The sequence below is a fragment of the Bos javanicus genome, chromosome 7, assembly GCF_032452875.1.
Source record: "Bos javanicus breed banteng chromosome 7, ARS-OSU_banteng_1.0, whole genome shotgun sequence".
NCBI classification, from domain to species: domain Eukaryota; kingdom Metazoa; phylum Chordata; class Mammalia; order Artiodactyla; family Bovidae; genus Bos; species Bos javanicus.
This window is the reverse complement of record NC_083874.1, coordinates 62,168,944-62,196,442: the sequence shown is the minus strand read 5'-3', so window position 1 is coordinate 62,196,442 and position 27,499 is coordinate 62,168,944. Positions and strand designations below refer to the sequence as shown.

The 27,499-nt window shown below is 43.7% G+C and overlaps 1 protein-coding gene across 10 annotated transcripts in view; it reads right to left on the bottom strand.

Moving 5' to 3' along the window:
• Positions 1 to 25,840, bottom strand: part of SLC36A1 (solute carrier family 36 member 1) — a 98,406-nt gene extending 72,566 nt beyond the window's left edge. For 3 of the 10 annotated variants that reach the window (XM_061424096.1, XM_061424086.1, XM_061424095.1), the window contains exon 1: positions 3,233 to 4,751. In XM_061424096.1, the coding sequence (XP_061280080.1) occupies positions 3,233 to 3,468 (236 nt within the window). In that variant the 5' untranslated portion in view covers positions 3,469 to 4,751. The other 7 variants (XM_061424090.1, XM_061424091.1, XM_061424094.1 and 4 more) reach the window with 7 other exon arrangements.
• Between the last annotated feature and the right edge of the window lie 1,659 nt (positions 25,841 to 27,499).

The window sequence follows — 27,499 nt, the reverse complement described above, 5'->3', positions numbered from 1 at the left end:
AATACAATGACGAGCATAATTTGGTGTTACCTCCTTGATGCACGCTGCTGCTGCTGCTGCTAAGTCACTTCAGTCGTGTCCGACTCTGTGCGACCCCATAGACGGCAGCCCACCAGGCTCCCCCATCCCTGGGATTCTCCAGGCAAGAACACTGGAGTGGGTTGCCATTTCCTTCTCCAATGCATGAGAGTGAAAAGTGAAAGTGAAGTTGCTCAGTCGTGACCGACTCTTAGCGACCCCATGGACTGCAGCCTACCAGGCTCCTCCGTCCATGGGATTTTCCAGGCAAGAGTACTGGAGTGGGGTGCTATTGCCTTCTCCGTTGATGCACGCTAAGGCACCAGCAACTTTACCCATCGTTGCTTCTGAACCATCAGTGCAAACGTCAACACAGTGAAAAAACAAATCACATCTAGTATTATTATGAAAACAGTTTTGACCTCGTGGGCTTCTTAAAATGGTCCTGGGACCCGCAAAGGGTCTGAAGACCATACTTTGCAAATGGCAACTCCAGATAACCTACTGAAGACTGGTTTCAGTCAACTGGTTTCTCAGCCTGCCAGCCTGGGGGAAAAAGTATACTGGTTGAGAGCAGTATAATGTAGCTCAATAGGGCAACAAGAAAACTTTGCCCGAAAGAGTAAAATCTGATGCCGTCATCAAAGCAGTCAACAGCTTGATAACTTTAAGGGTTAGGAAATTAACCTCACCAAACACATTATCATGGAAGCACCTGGGGCTCCTATCTGCATCCCTGACTGGGGATTCTTACTCAGTCCTAATCCCCTAGAAGAGCCTGGTGTGCATGCATATACTTTGCTTCTTGTACTTTGTTCCATGTATTTTTTCCACATACTTTGTTCCTTAGCAAATTAGATAACACGGTGGAGTAAGTCCCCAGGAAACAGGAACCCAGCTCAAAAACTTGTCCCTAACACTTCTCACCTGTAGAGCTAACTAGGTCCCAAATCAGCTTATACTTTATCATACCTGGCACATTTCTACATATGACGCGTCTGGCGATCCAGGCCCCAGGCAAGTACTCAACCAATCCTCCAAGTCCCAAAGGAGTACTTTTCCCTGCACCACTTGTGATGGGCTTGTGACACCTGCCATCACTTACAGAGGGCTTTCCTGGGTCACCTACCTTGTTTCACAATACCAGGGCAGGATGGGCCCTCAGAAAAAGTACATCCCCAAGCAAGGCCAAGAGAACATTGATCAAACATTCCAACCGGTCAATTTCCAGCAAACAATGGGAGATAATTTGGCGTTGACTATTAGCTATAACCCAATGTGGAAAAAAAAAGAGAGATTCAGAATAGCCAACAACCATGCATTGTCTTCAGTATGACAAAACCTATAAGCTACCAATCCTGATGTTGCTAGATGACTGGCTGTGAACTTTAGAGGAGTCCCTCTAGAAATGAAAATCTAGACCCCATATGGCAAGCACTGCATAGACAAGCTGATGTCTAAGAACAAGGAGCAAAAACTGGAAAGAAAACTAGAGAGAGAAGCTTGGAAGAAGCATTTTCCAGTAACCACAGTGACTTTTGAAGAGAAGCCATCACATGGCATTGGCTGCATTTGACACTCCTTCCACCTGGGGGAAGTCACGTAGGTAGGTAAGGTTAGGGAAGAGAGAGGAAAGATAGTTCTCACTGCTGCTGGTTGGGGCCTAAGCAATCTTTTCCATCAACTAACACTGCAAGCATATGGGGAAATCTACAGTAGCATGCCACAGGAGAAAGAAGCTATGGAGATGGAACCTTTATGAGCAGAAAACCAGCTAGAGGTGGAGAGGGGCTTATAATGTGGGCAGACCGTCTCCTCTAGTTGGAGTTCACTAGAGAAAATGCCATGCACCAGGAAAGACTGCAGCCATGGGGGCTTTACCAGTAATGAGTTCCAAGAGAAGCTCCCATGGTCTCCTTGGGCAGTCACAGGGGAGAGTGTGAGTCAAGGACATAATGGATCCCTCAGTGAGTCACACCCAACCCCCAAGGGAACACACAGAGGATGATAGTAAAGCTTGAGGAATATACAGAAGGGCCACAGAAGATGGGGTGCTGTGGTCCAGAGAAAATGCTAGGGCTCTGCTGATTTCAAAACTGAACCAGACAACTCAGTGGAGTAGAAAACCCTCTTCTGAATCTTCTCATTTGAAGAGTGAATCAGCACAGCTTCACACGGGGGTTCTCAATCTTATATTTGGAAAAACTGAAGCCCACAGAGGGCCAAACTAACCCAGATGAGACTTGGGATTCAGTTTCCAGAGATAAGGCATAAGCCCTCCTAAGGGCATACAAAGCAAATTACCTCTTCTTTTTCTTTTTAAAGATTTTATTTATTTATTTATTTTGATGTGGATCATTTTTTTTTAAGTCTTTATTGAATTTTTTACAATATTGATTCTGTTTCATGTTTTGGTTTTTTGGCAGCGAGGCACGAGGGACCTTAGTTCCCTGACCAGGGATCGAACGCACATCTCCTGCATTGGAAAGCAAAGTCCTAACCGCTGGAGTACCAGGGAAGTTCCCTCTTCTTTACCAACGCCTTGCATCTTTTAGGACCTCCCTGGTAGCTCAGCTGGTAAAGAATCCACCTGCAATGAAGGAGACCCCACTTCAAATCCTAGGTCGGGAAGATCCCAGACTTCCCACTCCAGTATTCTTGGGCTTCCCTGGTGGCTCAGACAGTAAAGAATCGCCTGCAATGCGAGAGACCTGGGTTCAGTTCCTGGGTTGGGAGGATCTCCTGGAGGAGGGCATACTGCAAGAGAAGTTATTCTTCCCTCTTCCTATTTATTCTGTCAAATGCCCTGGCTGTTTGGTGATGGGGACAGAAGTCTGGGAGAGACTTTGCAAAGGACTGTCTGTATTGGACTTGGAGTTATTGAAGCTTCTAGCACAGATGACCCAAGGTTCTAAATTAAGAGAATGTTCTCTCTACAAGTTTTTCTTATGTTCAGGCTGTTACTTAGCACCAGCCTTCTGTGACCAACGCAGGTGAAATGAACAAAGAATAAGAAACAGAGTAGAGAGTAACTGACAAAGAGCTCAGATCTCAGCAGCATCACTCACTTCATCTCTTTAAGTGTTACTCTCATCTGTAAAGCAGGGAACTGATAAAATCGGGGGGCAAAAATAACTCACAGGGAGATTACATTACTAACACAGAACGATGGAATATGATTCCCACCCCTAAGGCAGACAGAACAGCTACTTACGTTGTGCTATTGCTTTCCCCAAACCGCATGTAGGACCCTGAGGAAGAGAAGTTGTTCAGGCCTTCGGACGGGCTCTCCTCGGGGCTCGCGTCGGTGGAGCTGTAGTCACGGTAGTCCTCATCCCGAAGTCTCTGCGTGGACATGGTAACTGGGGGGACAGGGGCGGCACTCAGACCTCCAGTGGCTCGTGCCTTTAGCTCCGAGCCTGGGGTCGGCTCTAGGGCAGAAGCAGCCATTGTCACAGAGCTCAGTGACAGCTGCACTATGGATTAAGTACAGTGAGAATGCCTGATACTGACAGAAATGGAAAAGGTACAAAGTACACATGGGCGGGCTGAGCTCACTTGACTTCTGCCTCCCAACCGACGGTGCCACATTCACAAGTTTCTAAATTTGCCAGCACACCAGGACAGAACAAAGGCGAGGCTCTAGTCTTTCCTATGCCTTAGTTTGGGATTGACAACCCCTTCCACTGAGCTAATTTCTTGGACCCCGGACCCAATAGTGACATTTTATCTACATCCATCTTCCCCAAAAGCAAGCTCTTAAAGGACAGGAACCTAAATATTCCTAAGCTGCATTCTATTTTTCCTATGCATTCAGTACAGTAAGAACCTTCTGCAGCCCAGAAATCCTGTCCAGATCATCTGATTCTACTCAAACTCTCCAGCAGGTCCCAAAGCTACAAAAGATGTTCCCTTTCTCTCTGCCAGGACCTCTGGTATGTTCTATGCTATGCTATGCTATGCTAAGTCACTTCAGTCGTGTCCGACTCTGTGTGACCCCATAGACGGCAGCCACCAGGCTCCCCCATCCCTGAGATTCTCCAGGCAAGAACACTGGAGTGGGTTGCCATTTCCTTCTCCAATGCATGAAAGTGAAAAGTGAAAGCGAAGTCGCTCAGTCGTGTCCGACTCCTAGTGACCCCATGGACTGCAGCCCACCAGGCTCCTCCATCCATGGGACTCTCCAGGCAAGAGTACTGGAGTGGGGTGCCATTGCCTTCTCCGGGTATGTTCTATACTCTTTGGTATATACTCACTCCCTCATCCTAGGACTCTCTTCTTGCAACCAGCACGAATATTGAGAAACGGAGCTAAAAGCAGCTCAGAGGAAGGCTAGGAGCATGACAGGTACCTGCCACTGGCCCTTGTTGCAACATCTCCCTTCCACCCATCTTCCTTTTTAACAGATCTGCCAATTTTTTAAAGACAGTGGAAGAAGAAAACCTTCCTCTTACATGCAGAGGAAGGACAGAGAAGATGGTATCCCCTGGGTGGACTTTGCTTTAGTAATTAAGCAGCAGAAAAGAGAACAAGGACTTCGCTAAGATACACTACAAGTATACATTCCAAGAGTTGTGTAAGCTCCCAGAATATGAGGGTCTGTTGCTAAAAGAGCCGTTGGAGGTCACTCCAAACTGCTCATTTTACAGATAAAGAATCAACAACCGCCACCCCCCCTGCCCAAAAGCTGAAGGGACCTGCTCTGCTACAGCCAGGTAGCAGCCAAGCAGTAAACATACATCCTGACACTGCCTGAATCTGGAAACATCACTGAATACACTGCCAGTTGCAGTGATGGAATATCATAATGAAGGCGAGTCATCTTCCTCCAAGAATCTGCAATTGAGTAAGGAAAAAACGGTTCATGAACGTTAAAAATTGCAAATAAAAATCCTCTGACACTTGGCAGACTGGTACGACCACCTGCCTACAAAGTGCTTTTCCCTATCCTGAATCTCATATGCTGCCTCAGATGCCCGGGGGGAGACAGGACCTCCGAGGGCCATCACACAACGTGCTGTCCCACCTGACACATAACGTTAGCAGCCAGAGACTAGACAGCTCTGTGTCAAGTGCTCCCAGAAGTCCAGCCCCTGGGGATTCTTCAGACCCCACCTGGCACCTGAGTGATGCAGGGTGATCTCATTTTCTCCCACCAACCACATAACCTCATGAAGAAAGAGCTTGGCAGAAAGCCAGCACAGGCCTTGGAAGTCCAAGAGGATTCTGCCTCACTTCACCACCAGAGCTGACCTTGCTAAGCATCTAAGAGGGCATCATTTACTCACATGGTGGAAGAATTCAAGGAGTCATCTAAGCTCTTGGGGCAACTAAACTTATAAGAAGGCTGGGGTAGGGGAAATCTATAAAAGTATCTTAATGTGAACAGTTGAAAGCTGCTACTCGAGTAAAATCGATTAAGTGAGTTTCTATGCAGGACATCCCTGATGGTCCAGCGGCTAAGACCCCATGCTCTTGTTGCAAGGAGCCCAGGTTCAATCCCTGATCAAGGAACCAGATCCCACATGCCTCAACTAAAGATCCTGAGTGCTACAACTAAGATCCAGCATGCCAAATACGTAAATAATTTTTTTTTAAAAAAGGTTAGTATCTATGCATGTCAGAAGTGTGAAAAGTCAAAGTGTTAGTTGCTCAGTTGTGTCTGACTCTTGCGATCCCATGGACTGCAGCCTGTTCAGGCTCCTCTGTCCAAGGGATTTCCCAGGCAAGAATACTGGAGTGGGTAGCCATTCCCTTCTCCAGGGGATTTTCCCGATCCAGGGATTAAACCTGGGTCTCCTGCATTTCAGGCAGATTCTTTACCATCTGAGCCACTAGGAAAGCAGTCAGAAGACCTGGGTGCTAAAGCTGCCTCTTACCACTAGTTTGCTCAGTGGCCTGAAGCAATTCTTATGTGCCTCAGGTCTTAGTTCCAAATGCTAAAAATTTGGGTGTAGGGGGTATGGTATACTAACCTATCTCTCAGCACCTCTTCCAGGAATCAATGTAATTCTTTATGCAAACACAATGGCTACTTTTGAGTCTCTTCCCATATACCCAAAGCTCTGAGGAACAGAAGCCTTCCAGTGAACCCTGCATATTACCAAGGGAGAGGAACAGAAAACAGGCACTGACAAGTTCCCCAATCCCTCCCCATCAACCAAGAAACCACTCTTGGTACAGACACTCAATTTACTTCAAACACTGTTAAGAAGCCTCCTCATGTCACTATAAAAACTGAAGTGACCCACAGCAGATTATCACTAAGAAAAGTGCTCAGAAAGAAGCTGAAATCTATAGATCAAAAGTCCAGTGAACAACTGCAGAATGTGGAAGATGTGGCTTGGCAACTGTGCATGTTGAAAAAGGAAAATAATGCTACTTACTGGTTTTAGTTGATGATAAGCTCAACAGAAATCAATGATAACACAGTAGATGCCAATTCTGCTAATGCAATTCTTGGTTTCACTACAAGGAAGAACCCCAGGGAGATGACAGACTGTTCTTTTTTTTGCCATATCTTGTACTCTGTTCCAGGTAGCACACTATAAAGGGGATGATGATCAACTGCTGTATAGCCAGGGGTCAGCACCAAGGTCACTAGGGGGAAAGAAAGCAGCTAAATGAAGAACGGCTGGAAGTCCTGAGAAGGTTCAACCTGGAGAACTGGAAACTCAGGAGGTACAAAAATTGTCTTTCAAAGCTGTTCTAGGGATCAGATTCATCCTTTGGAGCCTCAAAGATTACTCAGAAATGGGATCATTAGGTGGAAAGTAAAGGGAGGCAGGTCTTTGGCATAAGGAAGCCAACTCTCAAAGAAGTTATCCACAGGACTTCCCTGGTGGTCCAGTGACTAAGACTCGACCTTCCGATTCTGGGGGCCCGGGTTTGATCCCTGGTTGGTAACTAGGTCCCAGATGCCACAACTAAAGATCCCGTGTGCCGCAACTAAGACCTGGAGCAGCCAAATATATAAATAAATAAAGATATTTAAAAATATATGTGTGTGTGTGTGTGTATTAAAGGCAGTATCCAGGAACTTCCCTGAGTCCTTGGTTCGGGGTTTAAGATTCCATGCTTCCACTGCAGGGGTATCGGCTTCAATCCCTGGTCAGGGAACTAAGATCCTGCAAGCTGCATGACAGCCAAAAAGGAAAAAAACAAAGCAAAACAGGAGTTGTCCAAATGGATCACTGGATCATTCTAGGAGATAGCGTATCTTATTCCTGCAAAGTTCCAAGCAGAAGCCCTTCTCAGAACTGCTAGGCAGGAAATGAAGCCTGTAGAGGGTGGGTGTGATCATTTTCTGGAGGTTACTTCCTTCTAGGGCTCTTCTGGCAACCAAGGCCTCCACGTCTTTTCTCTAGCTATCCCCACTTAGTGCTAGTCTCCTTGGCCACCCTGCCCTGAGCTCTCTGTGATGAAATCTGGTTTCCACCATCTACTGCTATAATTGCTAATTCCTGCCCTGTGGGAGTTTTAATAGACCCTGTTAACTGTCCAAATGAGGGATGTGATAATTAAGAGTTCAAAACAAGCTTGTTCTTCAGGTTCTTAAGGACAATGAACTGAGTTTATATAACATGTGTGGTCCATCAACACAAAGTAAAAAATCTCCATAAAATATTCAGATTCAAGAGAGTACTAAGTAAGAAAAGTCTGCATGTTGGGTGACAAACATATATATTCAAGTGTACATTTGAACCAAAATTGAAACGTCAACTCTTTAAATAACCTTGATAAATGCTCTTCTTTTTCCTTATATAAAAATTATTTTTAACTAATCAATAATTGCTATTTCAAGGTCTTTTCTCACTTATTTCATATCTACTCTTCCTTAAATCAATGCAGTATACACACAAATGATGTTTAGTTGTAACATAATGGTCTATCATTATATTAATAAAATAATTTGCTTCACTAGCTCCCAGTTAAATTTTGAGCTTCTGCTTCTTTTAATGACTATCTTATAGCTAAAAAATTCCCACATGTAATTTTTAATTTTCAAGTCATATCCTTGGAGTAGAGTTAGGTGAATAGGTTTTTTAAATGGTTTTACTACACAAATGACTGAACTAACCTAAAGTGTCACTAGCAATATATGGACATGCCTATCTCTTATAACCCTGCCAATGTTGGATTTTATTTCTTTTTTTTTTTTTGGCCATGCTACATGGCTTGTGGGATCTTAGCTCCCCAACCAGGGACTGAACCTGGGCCCTCACAGTGAAAGTGCTGAGTCTTAACCACTGGACAACCAGGGAATACATGGATAGTATCATTTTTATTTCTGGTATTTCTGATGAATGAGTGGCTCCTTGTATTTATTTTATTTTACATTTCTTTAATTTCCAAAAAAAGACAATTGATAATCAAGACTTTAAGAGCATCTTTCCTCCACCTATCAGACTCATAGTTTTGAAAATACTTAGCTCATTTTTGAACTCACTTTTGAAAATCTAAAATGTTCTTAAGATAGCTATCTAAGAGTTTAGTGATGGGACTTTACTGGTGATCCAGTGGTTAGGACTCCTTGAATTTCCAATGTAGGCAGTGCCAGTTCAATCCCTAGTCAGGGGGCTAAGATTCCACATGCTGCACAGCAGACTGGCCAAATTTAATTTACTGATTAAATTCTATTCCAAATTTCAGTATAATAAACATGATGACTTCCAGCAAGGAGAATCCATTTATATGAATTTGTAGGTCTCTTTTGGGGCACACAGGAAAGTCAAGGAGGGGAAAAGAGAAGAGGGCAGGAAAGGCACTGCAAGCGTCAGTTCGCTTCATTACCAAAAGCTAAGCAATGCTCCTAAGGGTGACTTGTAAACACAAAAAATATTATCCACTAGAAACGATTAAAACTAATAAATGCAGCAGAGTTGCAGGATATAAGATGCACATACCAAAATCAGTTGTATTCCTTTACACTTTCAGTGAACAAGGTGAAAACAAACTTGAGAAAACAGGTCCATTTACACAGCAACAAAAAGAATCGAATATTTAGGAAGAAATTTAGTCAAGTAGGTGTAAACTTGTACACGAAAACTATAAAACACCATAGAGAAATTAAAGAAGACCTAAGGAAATGAGAAAACATCCTAATATTCATGAACTAAAAGATTTAACACTATTAAGATGGCAATATTCCCTAAACTGATGTACAGATTCAGTTGAATCCCTATCAAAATCCCAGCTCCCTTTTTGCAAAAATTGACAAGCCAATTCTAAAATCCATATGGAAATTCAGAAGGTCCAAAACAGCCAAAACAAATCTGGAAAAAAGAAAAAAGATGGAGGACTTCCCAACTGCATAACTTAATACAAAGCTACAGTAAGTAACCTTAAGACAGTACAGTATTGGCGTAAGGACAGACGTACAGATCAACTGAATAGAAGTGAGAGTCCAGAAATAAACTCTATACCTAGGTCAAGTGATTTTTGACAAGGGTGCCAAAACAATTCAATGGAGGAAAAAATAGTTTTTTCAACAATTAACGCTGGACAACTAGAAATACACGTGCAAAAAAAAGAAGCTGGAACTCCACCTCCCACCACATACAAAACTTAACTCCAAATAGGACTTCCCTGGCAGTCCACTGGTTAAGACTCTGTGCTTCCAACGCAGGGGTCACTGGTTCAATCCCTGGTCAGAGAATTAAAATTTCATATGCCACTCAGAGTGGCCAAAAAAAAAAAAAAATTCAAAATAGATCAAAAACCTACATGTAAAGGTTAAAACTATAAAAACTCTTAGAAGAAAACATAAGCATAAACCATTGTAACCATGAAATAAGCAGTTTCTCACATATGACAGCAAGAAACACAAGAAAAAATAGATAAATTAGACCTAATCAAACTTTAAAATGTTTATGCCTCAAAGGATACCACCACGAAGGTGAAAAACAACCCACAGAATATGAAAAGTTTTCTATTAATTATATTTCTGATGAGGTACTTGTGCCCAGAACATACAAAGAACTATTATAATTCAATAATAAAATGAAACCCAATTTAAAAATGGGCAAAGGACCTAAAGAGCTGTTTCACAGAAGATGTGAAAAAAGCCAATAAACATATGAAAAGATACTCAATATCTTTAGCCATCAGGTAAATGAGAAACAAATATCACATGTGAGGTATCACTTCACATACACCAGGATGGCTAGAATCAAAGACAAGTAACAGCTGCTGCTGCTGCTAAGCAGCTTCAGTTGTGTCCAACTCTGTGCGACCCCACAGACGGCAGCCCACCAGGCTTTGCCATCCCCGGGATTCTCCAGGCAAGAACACTGGAGTGGGTTGCCATTTCCTTCTCCAATGCATGAAAGTGAAAAGTGAAAGTGAAGTCGCTCAGTCGTGTCCGACTCTTCGCGACCCCATGGACTGCAGCCCACCAGGCTCCTCCGTCCATGGGAGTTTCCAGGCAAGAGTACTGGAGTGGGGTGCCATTGACAAGTAACAGCAAGTACTGGCAAAGATGCAGAGAAATTGTAGAGAATCGTGTCTTACATTGCTGATGAGAAAGTAAAATGGTGCAGTCACTTTGGAAAACAGTCTGGCAGTTCCTCGAAAGGCTAAACATAGTTACCATGAAGAGCAGTGATAGTGTGAGTCACTCAGTCCTGTCAGATTCTGTGTGACCCCATGGACTGTACTGTAGCCTGCCAGGCTCCTCCGTCCATGGGATTCTCCAGGCAAGAATACTGGAGCGGGTTGCCATTTTCTTCTCCAGGGGATCTTCCTGAATCAGGGACTGAACCCAGGTCTCTTGCATTGCAGGCAGATTTTTTACTGTCTGAGCCACCAGGGAAGCCCATAGTTACCATATGACCCAGTAATTCTGGCTATTAGGGATAATGCTGCTATGAACATCTTTGGGTATATTTTTCTACAGGCATACATTCTCATTTTGGTATGTACCTACAGGCATACATTTTCATTTTGGTATGTCCCTATGAGTGGTGGATAGGACCCAGCAATTCCACTCCTAGGTACACACCAAAATGAAAATGTATGTCCACAGAAAAATGTACACACAAATATTCATAGCAGCATTATTCCTATTAGCCAAAAAATGAGGGGAAAAAAACCTGATGAGTGGATAAATGAAATGTGATATATCCATACAATGGAATATTACTTAGCAAAAAACAAAAAAAGAAAAATATGCAATACTGATAGATGTTACAACATGGATGAACCTTGAAGACATTATTCTAAGGGGAAGAAGTCAGTCACAGAGGAACATTTGGGAGCTGGGGAGATTAAGGGGTGACGGCTAAAGGGTTGAGTTTCTTTGGGGGTGATGAAATGTTCTGAAAATGACTGTGTTGCACAGCTTTGTGAATTCAATAGAAAAGCTGTTGAACCGTATGCTTTAAATGGTTGAATAGTATGCTATGTGAATTTAATCTCAATAAAACTGCTAAAACAAACAAACTGATCTCTGGGCCCAATCTGATTCAGCCTCAGCATTTAACAGGCTTCTTATTATGATAGGTACACCCCAGGCCTCATCTCCTACCAAAGTTTATGGATTGGTGATATATGCATATTATAAGTACTACTATTATTATAAAACAATCACATTTTCTAGAACCCAGAGAAGCAGTGAATTCTCTAGATATACGCTCTCTTCTCCGTTGCTGGAATTCCAGAAACACGAACAAAGTCATAGACTGTGTTCCTATATGCTGTCTACAAGGAGGGAAGTAAAAATGTCTGACATCCACATGATTTGTTTTCGGAGACATGGGATAGTACTCCATCTGATCTACCACAGAATGACTTCCCTGACTTGAGACTCCTGCCTGAGACAGTGAGGTGCATGGGCAGCCATGAAACAGCTGCTGACCTCAGCAGGCTCTGCACAGGAGCAGCTGAATGAGCAAACTGACTTTTTACTCACCATCATAAAAATCTCTAAACATTAGCACCAGGCATGACTGACAGTTGACCAAGCTCCAGCTTCCCAGTTATAGATGAGAACACCAAAGCCTCAGATGGTTAACAGTTTGGGATCAGAACCCAGCATACCAGATTCCTAGCCCAGTGTTCTTTCTAACACACCACCTACTCTTCCTAAAATCTCCCTGGGAACAGAACTCAGGCAGGATTAAGTCTACAGGGGGAATCCCACATAACAAAATGTGCATGAGTTCAGAGCCTAGTTATGTGACCCTAATCTCCCTTTGTCTTACTTTCCTTATCTGAAAAATGTTATTAATAACACTTATATCACAATATTGTTATGAATGTAGAAGTAAAAGATGTTAAATATGCTGCTTGGTGCATAATGGACCCTTATTAATGGTAGCAACTATGTTATTACTAGAGAGAAGGAAGTTCAAGGCAGGGAGTCACTACACAAATAAAGTGCCACAGAACTTCCTCCATCCTATCACTCTGGAGAGCTGAGCCAGGTCCCCATCTCAGAAACAATGATCTATCTGCCGAGAGCATCCCAGTAACCCACGGAGACAGAATGCTGAACTTCACGGAAAAGGGAAGCACAGAGGAATCCTTCCTACTGGATAGAATCATTGATAACTGGCCCTGGGTGTCAAGGATTCCAAGAGAATGTCTGGGAGAAAAGAGCAGAGATAGCACCAAATATAGCATCAGGAGCTTACTCTTTTTAGTATATGCAGAATGTCCTAGCCAACGGACCCCACACACTCATTAAATAGAAGCTAGCTTTGTGTGCTCAGACCCAGTTAGGCCTGGCCAAAGGAAGGAGGTAAAGGATTCCTCCAAGATCTGAGTTAAGACTCAACGTGAACTTCCTCTTTGGGAAAAAGAGAAATGCTAGCCTAGGACTTAGGGGGTAGTCACATACTTCTGGAAGAAATTAGCAGGACTAGTCAGCAAAAGTAGAAACCAAAGTCCACTCACTCAGCCCAGTTCTAGGATCTCACTCCCAGTCAGGGTGGAAAGAAGGAATATATCATTAACAGTAATGTCTCCTCAGCATCTGATCCTGGAAGAGGTATCAAGAACTTAAAGAACTGAGACACTCGGTGGGGAAGGGAGGCGAGAGAGGGAAAAAAAAGAAAAAGCAGAAGCATTTAACATGAGAATTGTTATCTAAGCGAAGAGAAAAACAAAGCATGCACAAAAGTGGACCCGCTGCTCCACTATCTCTAACTCACATCCCACCTGCTAACAAGTCCAGTCCTAGAATTTCACATAACCTCAGAGTTAGAAGAAAACTTAAATTTTTATCTAGTCTGATCCTCTACCTACCACATTCCCAAAAGTAATTTCCTAATAACAATGACCTCTAGTGACAGGGACTGCCACACGCTGTGTTGCAACATGCTAGAGCACCACTTCTTTCAAAGTTCTTATTCTCACCCAACGGGGAAGGAAACAGTAACCCACTCCAGTATTCTTGCCTGGAGAATCCCATGACAGAGGAGCCTGGTGGGCTGCGGTCCACGACACGACTGAAGCGACTCAGCATGCATGCATGTATTGGAGAAGGAAATGGCAACCCACTCCAGTGTTCTCGCCTGGAGAATCCCAGGGACAGAGAAGCCCAGTGGGCTGCCGTCTATGGGGTTGCACAGGGTCAGACACGACTGAAGCAACTTAGCAGCAGAAGCAGCAGCATTCTCACCCAAAAACCACTTTCATTATGGTATTTCCATCCCCTGGTCCCAGTTGTCATCTCTGGAACACTACAAAAGAATGGAATCCGCCTCCTTATACTGCCTTTAAAATAGACAAAGTTCTGAGCACTTCAAGCTGCAACAGGGATGAGGCCAAATGAACAGATACATGCTTCAAAGGGAAAACAAGGACTCAAGAGCAGACAATTATAAATGGCACAATCAGAAAACAAAGAGAGAGGGACTTAATATCATCATCAGAGCAGGCTCTGTTGCATAAGGCCTCCACCCCAGTCTCAAACTCAGAGCAAATGATCCAGCCTTTGGTGTCCTCTTGACTTCAGGAACACCTTTTAAAAAACCACATTCTAAACATACAATCATGTTAATTACTGTAAAATAGGCTCTCAACAAGAATCAAAGAGGCCCTTGATCACACTTAAAATAATAAAAGTCAAAATCATTTTCAGCTGTCAGCATTTAGCTTAGATATAATATAAACAGTAAGAAAAAAGGAGGTGAATTTCATGGCAACCTATAAACAAGTAGGGAACTGCTTCCTGGACAACTGTATTAAGAAACAAATGGAGGGAGGAGGTAGGATCTCTCTGGTTAGAAAACAGAGTGAGATAGAGAATGTCAGGGCAGAAGGAGATCTTAGGGATTCCACCCCATCACTGTACAGACTGGAAATCCAAACCCAAGCAAGGATGGGAGTCATCCCGGGTTGCAAATCAAGTGTCAGAACTAGAACAAAATCTCCTAATTCCCCAATCTCGGTTCTTTCCATTACACCAAGCTATCTTCTTTCAGCAAGCCTCAAATAACTGCAAAACATTCATCGGAATAACCAGCATTCCTCAAATCTGACAAGCTACATTAAAAACAAAGCAAAGGTCTTGACATTCTGCAAGTTAACGCTAGCGTTCTCCACAACCTCAGCTGGGAGCCGCCTACCCTCCCAAGAGCATCATACTCTGCTTCTTATTTCATATTTTGGGATGACTTAAACAAAATTGCAGGATGCTTAAAAGCATGATGAATTTGCAGAAAAATCGAGGAACAGTGAATGAGGGAACCACACCCAGAGCCAAGCCGATCTAGCGGCAATTGAGAATGCAAAGCTGAAAAGGGAAGAACGAACGAAGGAAAAGGGTGTTGTTGTTGTTTTTTTTTTCCACCTGTCAAATTTTCCGCAGGAGGCAGTCTGGTGAAAAGCAAAAAGCCGCTGGAGTTCAGGGAGACTTGGATTCTAGTCGCAGGGCTGCGACTAACTCACTGGATGACCTTAGGCAACCCCTACTTTTTCTAGGACCTCGATTTCCTCAACAGCTCTAGAAAGTGACTGCAAAAGATAATTTCCCAGAGTCCTGGCAGTTCGGCATTCTATGACCCAAAGACCGGCTATCAGCAATTTCCCAGCAGGGCTCCCGCAACTGCCGGGTCACCTCCCCGCGACGTCTGGACCACTGTAGGAAGCGCAGCAGAAGCCCTAGCTAGTCGTTTCGGTGATCCTTCCCATCTCGGGACCTGTTCCCACACCTGTCAAAAAGGATGGGGAGGTCAAAAGAGACAGCGCGAAGAACACCTCTCATCCGGGAGGGGTGCCCACAACTCACCGCAGCTGCCACCGGGGAGCCGAGGAGACCAGGACTCGCAGCCCAGGCCGGTCGGTGCCAGACCCGGAGCATCTGCTGAACCCGGAGGAAGGCGACTTGGATTCAGCAAAAGGCGACCACCGGCAGCCAGCCCCAGCCCATCAGCGCGCGGACTTACCGCTCGAGTTCCGACTCCAGCTCTGGCTCCCACTTCGGTGCAGCAGCCCACCAGTCCACCAGTTCCTGCCTCAGCTCGAAGCCCTAGCCATCCCCACCCTCCGCTGCCCAAGCAGCCGCTTCCGGGCCCGTCACGTGACCCAGGCGCTCAAACCCTAGGCCCGGGTCACGTGCTCCCGCGCGCGGCTACGCCTCCCCTCTAATGGGCTCGGCTTCGCAGCACCACCTGGCGACGGGGAGCTGAAACTGCGGGAACGACGGTTCTCGGAGTTGGGACTGAGCCGGGCGTCGAACATCTGGGCACCAGTCGAGAGCCCAGCGTCTCAGAGCACGGTCACCTGAGGTGTGGGCTTGTGGAAGGTGGCTCTGTTTTCCACGCGCTGAACTTTCTTTAAGACGTTTCGGTGATCATATGTTGCTTTTATGAATGAAAAACAATACATCTTTTCAAAACTTTAGTCATATTTTTAAACTTTTACCAAACATATGTGGTGGCGACCGGAAGTGGGACTCTGTAAGGCCAATTCTATCTTTTTAATATAGTTTAAAAATTTAACATTTTTGAATGACAACTTTTCAGTATGTTTGAGGTTTATGTCTTATCTACGCTTCTCTTTTACTTTAAAAAATATCTTTAAAAATTTAAAGATTTTTAAATTTTTAAACTTAAAAAGTTAAAGATTTAACTTTAAAAAGATTAGCTACTCAGAGAAACAAACCCACAAATTATTGATACAGCTACAAAATGGATAGATCTTAATTATACTGAAAGAAGTCAGAAAAAAAAAAAAAACATTGTGTTTATGTAATCTAGAAACTTTAATCTACACTGACAGAAAACACATCAGTGGTTGCCTGGGAATGGTTGTTGAGGTCAGGAGAGAAGAAAGTGATTATAAAGGGACATAAGGAAACTTTCCAGGTGACATATACGTCCATTATCTCGACTGTGGTAATAGTGTCACTGGTGAAGTTATACACTTTAAATGTGTGCAGTTTATTGTATGTAAATTATACCACAATAAAGCTGTTAAAATATTCAGTAAAAATTATAAGTAGAGTGGCAGGGCCTGAGGAGGGGACTTATGGCAGGGAAGCAGCTTCACAGACACCATGGCGGAGGCAGGAGCCCCCAAATTCCTGTGGCAGCGCCGTGAAAGGCTGGGAAGTACTGCGCGCCCCTCTCTCGGTGGCTGCACTTCCTGGGCCTGGACAATAAAGACAAGGAGCCAGAGGAGAGGAAAGGCGGGGACCAGAGCCTGGCCAGCAGCCAGCCATACAGACAGCCAAAGGGCCCCACTGCGGCCAGCAGCCCTCTGCTCCTGGCTGCCTCCAACCTCGACTCCAGGCTTCCCCAGACCCCTTTCCCGTGGATTCCAGCAAGGCCTTTGCCCTGAACCTGGCAGCACGTTGACCAACACCTGGTGGCCAGTGAAGGTTTACAGGCTCAACAACGACGAGCAGTGGGACAACCAAGGTGCTGGGCATGTTGTCCAGTTGTGTGGAGTAGCTGAGGGCATGTCCGTGCTAGTCTGGGCCACTGGAAGAGGGAATGGCAAACCACTTAGGTATTCTTGCCTCAAGAGCCCCATGAACACAAGGAAAAGGCAAAAAGTTAGGACCCCGGGAGATGAACTCCCCAGGTCAGTAGGTGCCCAATATGCTGCTGGAGAAGAATGGAGGAACAATGGAGAAACTCCAGAAACAATAAAGAGACACAGCCAAAGTGAAAAAAAACACCCAGTTGTGGATGTGACTGGTGATGGAAGTAAAGTCTGATGCTATAAAAGAACAGTATTGCATAGGAACCTGGAATATTAAGTCCATGAATCAAGGTAAATTAGAAGTGGTCAGGAGATGGCAAGAGTGAACATTGACATTTTAGGAATCAGTGAACTAAAATGGATGGGAATGGACAAATTTAATTCAGATGACCATTATATCTACTACTGTGCGCAAAAATTCCCTAAAAGAAATGGATTAACCCTCATAGTCAACAAAAGAGTCCAAAGTGCAGTAGTTGGGTGCAGTCTCAAAAAGGACAGAATGATCTTGGCTCCTTTCCAAGGCAAACCATTTAGCATCACAGTAATCCAACCACTGATGTAGAATAAACTGAAGTTGAATGATTCTTTGAAGACCTACAGGACCTTCTAGAACTAACACCAAAAAAGATGTCCTTTTCATCATAAAGAGAAAGTGTTAGTCGCTTAGCCGTGTCCAACTCTTTGCGACTCTATGGACTGTAGCCCACCAGGCTCCCCTGTCCAAGGGATTTTTCCAGGCAAGAATACTGGAGTGGGTTGCTGTTTCCTTCTCCACAGAATCTTCTCAACCCAGGGATTGAACCTGGGTCTCCTGCATTGCAGGCAGATTCTTTACCATCTGAGCTACCAGGGAAGCCCCATTATAGAGGACTGGAATGCAAAAGTAGGAAACTAGGAGATACCTCGAGTACCAGGCAAGTTTGGCCTTCAAATACAAAATGAAGCAGGGCAAAGGCTAACAGAGTTTTGCCTAGAGAATGCACTGGTCATAGCAAACACCTCTTCCAACCACACAAGAGAGGACTCTACACATGGACATCACCAGATGGTCAATACTGGAATCAGATTGATTATATTCTTTGCAAAGATGGAGAAGCTCTACACAGTCAGCAAAAACAAGTAATACAGTAACATGTTCTTATTAAAAATGTTTGACAATATATGACTCTGTAAACAGTGAAAATTCCTCTTCTCCCAAATTCGCTATCTTCTCCAAAGATTTACAGTTACCATCATGTTACTGTTGTTTTCTAAACACTATGCTATGTATTTATAGAAATATCTATATATATGCATGTACAGATCATGGTGCTAAAATTTAGAATCATGAATACTAGTACTTACTGTTTTGCTTAAGATTTTTATTCTTCACTGTTTACATTGTTTAAATTATTTCATAAATGTATACTACTTTACATATATATGTTCAAAATCTCTATGTGTTCTATAACCTATTTATATGTTTTAAAAAATCTACTCTGGTTGGTTCATTTCACCAGAGGGAAAAAAAAAGAATGTAGATTCATGCCCAGTCAAAATAAGAGGATGAATGAGTTCATCCCATCCCTGGTAGAACTCCCCAGTTCATTGACTGCTCAGTGCCAGGAACTATGCTTGAAGTGCTGCTGAGCCCAAGTCCAGAGTGCCTCTTTTAGGTCACCTCCAGGCCTCAAATTTCACTTATTCTATGGCTCCTTCTAGTATTCTACCCCAAAAGACAGAACTTATTGGAATTACTGATGCAAGTGGGAATTTGCCTTCCCCGTCTGCACCGGGGAGGCCTTGGCTGTAGATAGGATTCTTCCTCCCATGATGACTGAGAGTGAAAAGAAAGTGAAGTCGCTCAGTCGTGTCCAACTCTTTGTGACCCTGTGGACTGTAGCCTACCAGGCTTCTCCATCCATGGGATTCTCCATCCATGGGATTCTCCAGGCAAGAATCCTGGAGTGGGTTACCATTTCCTTCTCCAGGGGATCTTCCCAACCCAGGGATTGATCCTGGGTCTCCCGCATTGCAGGCAGACACTTTAACCTCTGAGCCACCAGGGAAGCCCTTTTATACCTTTCTTAGAGAGACTTTTAAAAAAAGGCTGCACAATTTTCAGATACTGTTAGGACTCTATCAGCCTTTTCATTGGTGGTGGTTTGGTCACTGAGTCTGTCCAACTTTTGTGACCCCATGGACTATAGCCTGCCAGTCTCCTCTGTCCATGGGATTGCCTAGGCAAGAATACTGGAGCGTGTTGCCCTTTCCTTCTCCAAGGGATCTTCCTGAATCAGGGATCGAACCTGGGTCTTCTGCCTGTGGAATATAGCCCACCAGGCTCCTCTGTCAGTGGAATTCTCTAGCAAGAACACTGGAATGGGGTGCCATTTCCTTCTCCAGAGGGTCTTCCAGACCCAAGGATTGAACCCACGTCACTTATGTCTCCTGCATTGGCAGCCGGGTTCTTTACCACTAGCGCCACCTGGGAAGCCCAACCTTATTATTGCTGCTGCTAAGTCGCTTCAGTCGTGTCTGACTCTGTGCGATCCCATAGACGGCAGCCCACCAGGCTCCCCGTCCCTGGGATTCTCCAGGCAAGAACACTGGAGTGGGTTTCCATTTCCTTCTCCAGTGCATGCAAGTGAAAAGTGAAAGTGAAGTTGCTCAGTCGTGTCCGACTCTTAGCGACCCCATGGACTGCAGCCTACCAGGCTCCTCCATCCATGGGATTTTTCAGGCAAGAGTACTGGAGTGGAGTGCCATTGCCTTCTCTGAACCTTATTATTATGAAGCCATAATTATGAAGCCATAATTAGAAATTAGAGACTTCCATGGTGTCCAGTGGATAAGAATCCACCTGCCAATGCAAGGGATATGGATTTGATCCCTGGACCAGGGACTAAGATCCCACATGCTTCGGGCAGCTAAGCCCATGACTCACAACTACTGAGCCTGGTCTTCCTAAAGCCCCTGCTTTGCAACAAGAGAAGCCATTACAATGAAAAACCCATGCACCACAGCTAGAGAGTAGCCCCCTCTCAGTGCAAATAAAGAAAGCCCGTGGTTAGCAAGGAAGAGCCCGTGTGCCACAAAGAAGACTGAGTGCAACCAAAAATAAAATGAAAGAAAGAGAAAACCTAGCACACAACAGCGTATCTCTATATCTTTGCCAGATAACCCCTGATATTGGCAAAGACACAAACAGCAAGATCTGTTGGGAGGCAGTTTGCAGCAAGTCAGAATAAGAATAAGATTGTGATGACTTGACAAGAGTGACAGCGGTGAATGTGGTCAGTTTCTGAAAGCATTTTTATAATAGGTTGAATATGTTGATGGACTGTAAGTGGAATATGAGACAGAGGAGACAAATATTTTGGTCTGAGCAACAGGAAAGAGAATTGCTTTTAACTAGATCAGAAAGACAATGGCAGGAATAGGTTTGAGTGGGGAGGAATTGGAGATTATTGTGTGTGAAGCTCTTATTAGCCATCCAAGGGAAAAGGTTAGGTAGGCATTGGAACGATTGTGGAGAGGAGAGAAATCCAGCCTAGAGATAAAAATGTCACCATTGTCAGCAAATTAATGGTAGTTAAGCAGAGAGACTAGATGAGATCATCAAGGAAGTGAGTGCAAATAAAGATGAGAGAAAACCTAAAAATCAAGTATGGGGGAGGACAGAAAGATGATTATGAATGAGCAAAAGTGACCATGAAGGCATGGTCATTGAGCTAGGAGGAAAACCAGGAGTGGTGGTGTCCTGGAAGCCAACTGAAGCAAGTTATTCTAGAAGGGGAAGGACTGCCTATGTCAAATGCTACTGCTTGGTCATGTAGAAAGAGGACTGAAAACAGACCATTGTATCTAGTAAAGAATAAGCACTGATGGGGACTTCTCTAGTGGTTGAGAGTCCCACTGCCAATGTAGGGGACATGGGTTCGATCCCTGGTTCAGGAGGATCCCACATGCTGCGGGGCAACTAAGCCTGTGCACTATAACTACTGAGCCAGCACTCTAAGCCTGTGAGCTGCAATTACTGAAGCCCAAATACCTAGAGCCTGTGCCCCGCAATGAAAAGTAATCCCCACTCACCGCAGCTAGAGAAAGCCAATGCAAAACAAAAAAGACCCAGAACAGCCCCCTCCCCCCAAAAGAATAACCATTGATGGTGCTCAAAAGAACAGATTTGATTGGGTACTGGGAGTGAACCCAACTCTGGAGGGAGTTCTTGGCCAGTATTATTTATCTGTATCCCAACCAAACACCACCACACCCAATGCCCCTGTACCCTAAATTATTTTGAAGCAAATTCCAGTTATATCCCTACAGAAAAAATAAGGAGAATGGTGAGATTGTGTGTGTCTTATGAGTCCTGCTCAGTTTCCCCTTTATCTTTCCACCTCGCCTTTCAGGACTTCTTGAGTCCCCAGTCCATTTCCTTTACACTCTATGACAGATGGGGAAAGTGCCATTCACAGCCAATTACTTAAGAGGGGATGGGATCCAAAGGTCAGTCCCCTGACCTTTAGGTGGGACCAGCTCAGTGATGCAAGTTGTGCTCCAGCTTTCCCCATGGGATCCGGCTGAAGCGAGTCTCCAGCTGAGACTGCATCCTCACTTAGCCTTTCCCTTTTTCTTCACTTCTGCTTCCCTCTCATCCCTTCTCCTGAGAATGCTGCTCCTGCTGCTAAGTCACTTCAGTCGTGTCCGACTCTGTGCAACCCCATAGACAGCAGCCCACTAGGCTCCGCCGTCCCTGGGATTCTCCAGGCAAGAACAGTGGAGTGGGTTGCCATTGCCTTCTCCTCTCCTGAGAATACTCCCTCAGTAAATCACTTGCTCAAGAAACCCTATCTCAGCTTCTCATTCTAGGCATAAAGCATCATCCCCATTTTACTGATGAGGAAAAGTAGACTTTATTTATTTTATTTTTTAAATGGAGGAAAATTGCTTTATAATGTTGTATTGGTTTCTGCCGTATGACAATACAAATCAGCCACAATTATGCATATATCACCTCTCTCTTGAGCCTCCGTCCCCTCCCTGCATCCAACCCCTCTAAGTCATCACAGAGCACCAGGCTGGGCTCCCTAGGTTATATAGCAGCTTCTCATCAGCTATCTGCTTCACCCATGGTACTGTATATATGTCGATGCTACTTACTCTGTTCACTCAACTCTTTCCTTCCCCCACTGTGTCCACAAGTCCGAAAGTAGACTTTAGAAAGATTAAAAACACTCACTCATGTTCACATGGCTAATCAGGGCTGAAGCCAGAATTCCAGCGACCACATACTTAATCATCTCACCACACCCACCACTCGGCAGCATCCAAAGTTAATGAAGCAGGAGAGTGGAGAATGTCCTTGAAGGGCTGAGAACATGCAGGAGCCCAGCCTCCTTGGAGAAAGTGAGCAGGCTATTATGTCAAAACTGTTGAGATACAGCCTGTCTACCTTCTGTAGCTCTGGCTAGGTGACATTACCTCTTGGGGGTTAACTTCCCTGAGCCTCTGCCTCCTCACCTATCAGCCAGAAAAGGGTCTGATGGGTGTCAGAGCATTTGGCCCACCGACACAAGAAGTGATTCTGATTTTTCTCAGTGTCCTCCTCAGACCTGGTGAGCATGAGGATAATATGCCTTCTTTGCCTCTTTGGGTTCTTCAGTCAGGAATTGGAGTTGTTCAGCCTCATGAGGATGGGAAAGGGCAGAGCGACTTACAGACACCTTAAAAGAAGAAGAATTCCTGTCCCCGGTATCTCAGAGTGACCCCAGGAAAGTGATGGTATTGATAGTAAGATCTCAGATGCACTGGGTACTTGCCATGTGCTTTACAACTGATTTACTCCCCACCTAAAATCTTATATGAGATCGTTATTTTTAATTCCACTTAATAGGTCAAACTGAGGCAAGAAAGCAGAAAAACTATGCCCAAAGTCTCACAAGAATCTAAGTATTGAAGCCAGGAGACAAGCTCTGCATAACTCCACAGCTGGTGTTCTTAAAAAATATCATGGGTTGAAACCTACTTGTTAATAAATGAAGTCCATACTCACACTTTGTGAATTGAGGGATTTTTTTGCTTTTTTCCTCTTCTTTTATCAACATGTTTCTGCTCCTTCGTTTTTTTCTTGTAGTTGTTTCTTTTCTTTCTGCTTTATTTTCTTTTTCTTCTTTTTTATACCACTAGACATAAAGAGAATGAAGGATTCTTCCAGGGAGCTTCCTTTAATTCTAGATTATCAGAGCTGGAAAGCCCCATTGGGTCAGTGAGCCCAACCTGTCATTCTCAGTGGAGGCCTAGAGATAAGGGGCAGTATTCCCAGAGTCACACACATCATGTGTTTCTTGGCTCTTGCTTCCAAGCCCAGAGGTTACCAAATAGCACAGATAGAATGAGCATATTTGGTTAAGGAGGAAAAACACCTGGGGTGCACAACGCAGTCTCTGTATACATATCTGGATTACATGAATTTAAGATGGTGTGGTATAAAATGTTAAAGTTCTACTTCATAGGCAGAATTTAGGGTACTTAGAATCCCACTCAAATTTAAAGTTTCACAGGGTATCCCGTAATAGCACAACTGATGTTCAAAAGAGTTAACTGTAAACTGTGCTGCTCTCTGCCCAATTTTGTCAGAAGCCAAGAAAAATGCCTTTGTTCACATGGAACTTCTGTGGGCGAATTGAGTTATTTATTAGCCATAGTGTAAGCATCTATTGTTAGTGTAATTTAAAATATTCTATAAGCCATACAGTATAATTTGAGAATTCATTCAGTGGCACAAGTGCCGAAAAGTTAACTTAGAAATTCTTAGTTTGGAAATGGAAATCAGAAATTGCTATAGAAATGAGAAATTAGAAACAGCCAAACACATCAAGATGTAACATGCAGATGACAAAGGAGAGTTAATTCCATTTAGTAAATTAGCAACACGGTTGAAATGAAAAGCAGCCTTTAAAGCAAGGGCCTCACTATGGGAACAGACAGCAACTCAGACACTAGGAAAAGTGCTGGTGCTCTATCAACACACTATAATGTGCCTCTGAGCCAGGCTCTTGTGACTTGCGATAATTAGGAAGGGAGTAATGATGGTAAATTTTATCACTAGTGTCTTTGTGGTAAATGAAGTATGTTTAGAGGGGAAAAAATGTGTTACAAACTTAAGAGATTTATGCATTCCGCAGACTCAGAGAAAAATTTTGCGGACTGTCCAAAAGCCCATCCAGAGAATCCAGTAGGACCACTCTACCATCAATACAACACTCTGATGTATGGGAGAATGCTCAAGGGATGGGAAATTCTGCAGGGGCACAGAACCAGAGGGCATATGTGAAAAAATGCCAATTGCCTGTCAACCTAAGCTAACCTGCAGGCAGGATTGCAAGAACAGGAGCATTGTCAGTGCATGTGTATGAGAACCCGAGTACACTCCTTAGAATCAAATGCTGCTCTTACAGGAGCACATCCAAAGAACAGGCTTTAAAACATATTATATCACTTTCGTGGGGTGTGCATTGGTCAGTGAGGTACCATAAATGAGTACAGGGATACTGATATTGGTACTTTTCCCCCAGGGGCAACCAGGTGGCTGGAGCTTCTGAGACAGTTACCTATAGTCATGAGCAATTATTTTATCCTGACAATGTATAAATTGTTAGCATTGTCCACATGTGTTATGGTATAAAAGAGATTGGGAACCATTGAATAAGTTTTAGTGTTTGTATGATTTTTTTGTTCAGGTGGAGATACTTTTGAGAATGAAAGGAGCTGTATTCACACCAGAACACCGGGAATATAGTGGGACTATTCCAGGAAAACCAGGATGTGTGGTGGAGTATGCAGAATGATGGTCCCCAAAGATGTCTAGGTCCTAATTTCCACAGCCTGTGAATATGTTACCTTAGATGGCAAAAGAGACTTTGCAGATGTAAGTTGAAGCTCTTGATGAAAGGAGGTTATCCTAGATTGTCTCAGTTGGGCCTAATGTAATCACAAATGTTCTTATAGGAGGGAAGCAGGAAAGTCAGAGAAGGGAGAAGATGCTACTGTACTGGCTTTGAAGATGGAGGAAGGGGTCACAAGCCAAGGGAATACAGGCAGCCTTTAGAAACTGGAACAGCAAGGAAGCAGATTCTTCCTAGAGCCTCCAGAACACAGCCCTGCCAGCATCTTGATTTTAGGACTTCTGACTTCCAACAACACAAGGTAACAAATTTGTGTTGTCTTATGCACAAAATGTATAATTTGCTAAAGCAGCAATAGAAAACTAACACAGATAACTGTTTATAAGAAGTTTATGCTTACATAATTTTTAAAAGTACAAAGATATGTTGAAAGGAACTAAAATGAAATAATTATATTGAGAGGAGGGGTGGGGGAGGTTGACAGGTGTAAATTTTCATCTAACATCATGTTGATTAGTTGAAAAATGTCATTGAAGTATATTATACAAAGAAATGGAGAACTAAAGAACTAAAACTAACAAACAAAAACAATTAAAAAAAAAGAGAGAGAGAATTGCTCCAGTAAGAGGAATGGAGATGGTCAGATAAGAAGACTCTAGCTTTTAATTAAAAATCTCTTGGTTAAAAAAAATTAAGGATTTATCTATGGACATCTTTCTTAGAATATGAATATTACTTTTTAGAGTGTGTGTTGGGGAGCCTCCAAGAGCTTACTCATCTCAGGTTCTCCAAAACTCTAGCTTCCAATCTACCTGAAAACAGTATACAGCTTCCATCTCACCCATACACACTCCCCTACCTCTGACTCAGCCAAGAGCTTCCTTGATCTCAGTCTCACACAGGACAACACCAACTGGTAGGTCCTCCTGAAATGAGGCAGGAAAAGGCCAGACTGGATGAGGAATATTCCTAGGACTGGGCCCAAACTCTTAAAAGATCTGGAGCAAACCCACTAGGTCCTGTCTGTAGAGTGGGCGGGCAGACCTTGGGATTACCTCACAATGGTAACAAAGAACCTGGCAGACCTTAGAAGAGAGAAGAGCCTCCTGGTTGCCACTGAAGAAAACACTGATGTAGGAGCCCAAAGAGAAGGGCTGAGGCTGACTCTGCCATGTCTTAGCAAATCCCTTTCATCCGGGCTTCAGTTTCTCACCAATGAAATTAATAGGGGAGGAAATTCATCTCCCACATCTTTCAGCTCTGTGAGTCCTTCTTTTTCGTACTTTAGCAACACCCTTCCTCCAAAGATGACTGGATGGGCCCTCAGTCAGTCAGCCACAGAATCATTATATATCACACTTTAGAGTTCCTTTGAGATGGTCTGCTACAATCCATTCATTCTTAGTTTTTTTTTGGGGGGGTACCCCTCGTGGCTTTCGGGATCTTAAATCCCCAACCAGGGATTGAACCCATCTCCCTGCAGTGGAAGCACTGAGTCCTAACCACTGGAACACCAGGGAAGCCACCTCCCCCCAATTCATTTTTTATATGGGGAACTGGACCTCAGAGAGACAAAGGTATTTGGTCAGGGTCACGCTTTATAAGAGGTATGAGAGCGTCTGGGTTCTCCTCTGAATCCTCAGTTAGACCCTGGGGTTTTGTGGTCACAATTTGCCATGTGACGGTATTGAATGGTACCTGTTTAATATGAAAATACATTGTGACTGTGTTTTTTTAAAAATACATGTAAGATGCTATTAGGGACAAAACAACCGTATAAAAAAGATGAGTGGCTATATTAGTTTCCTATTGTGTTAGTTACTCAGTTGTGTCTGACTCAGCGAATTGCTATCTAATAAATTACATAAACTTTGTGGCTTAAAATGACTTACATTTATTGTCTCTCAGTTTCTGTGGGTCAGGAGTTCAGGCATGGCTTAGCTGGGTCCTGTGCTTATAGGGGCTCACTGGGTGCAACCAGGTTGTTGGCTGAGCTCTAGTCTCATCTGGAGGCACAAATGGAAAATAATAGCCCTCCAAGCTCAGGTTTTTGGCACAATTAATTCCTTTGCTATTGTAGGACTGAGGGCCCCAGCTTCTTGCTGACCCTCAGCTCTTTGCTGACTCTCAGCTCCTAACCATGTGGGCTTCCTAACATGACCACTTACTTCTTTAAAGTCAGCTGGACTTTTTGTTTGCTTGTTGAATATCTTCTTGTTGCAGGTCTTAAATTTTGTCTTTGTGAAATATGACATGTATGAAGAAAGGTTTATGAAATATATATGTCTAGTTTAAAGAATATTAGAATAAATATCTGTATGCCCACCACTCAAGAAATAAGCTGTTGACTTTGAAGTCTCTAGAGTTTGTCAGTAAAACAAAATCTCATATAACGTGATGTAATCATGAAAGTGACATTACATCATCTTTGCCACATTCTATTAATTAGAAGCAAGAACAGGTCCCACTCACACTCAAGAGGAGGAGATAAACAAGGGCATGAATGCCATACATAACAAAGGAGGCAGCATGTTAGAGTCTATCACCACAGCAGTAAAAATTGTGTGTATAGAAAGGACCAAAATTTCTACTGTCAAGACAAGTGAGAAGAGGGCTAAGGTTTAGCCTTTGGATTTGGCAGTGGGAGGCATCGT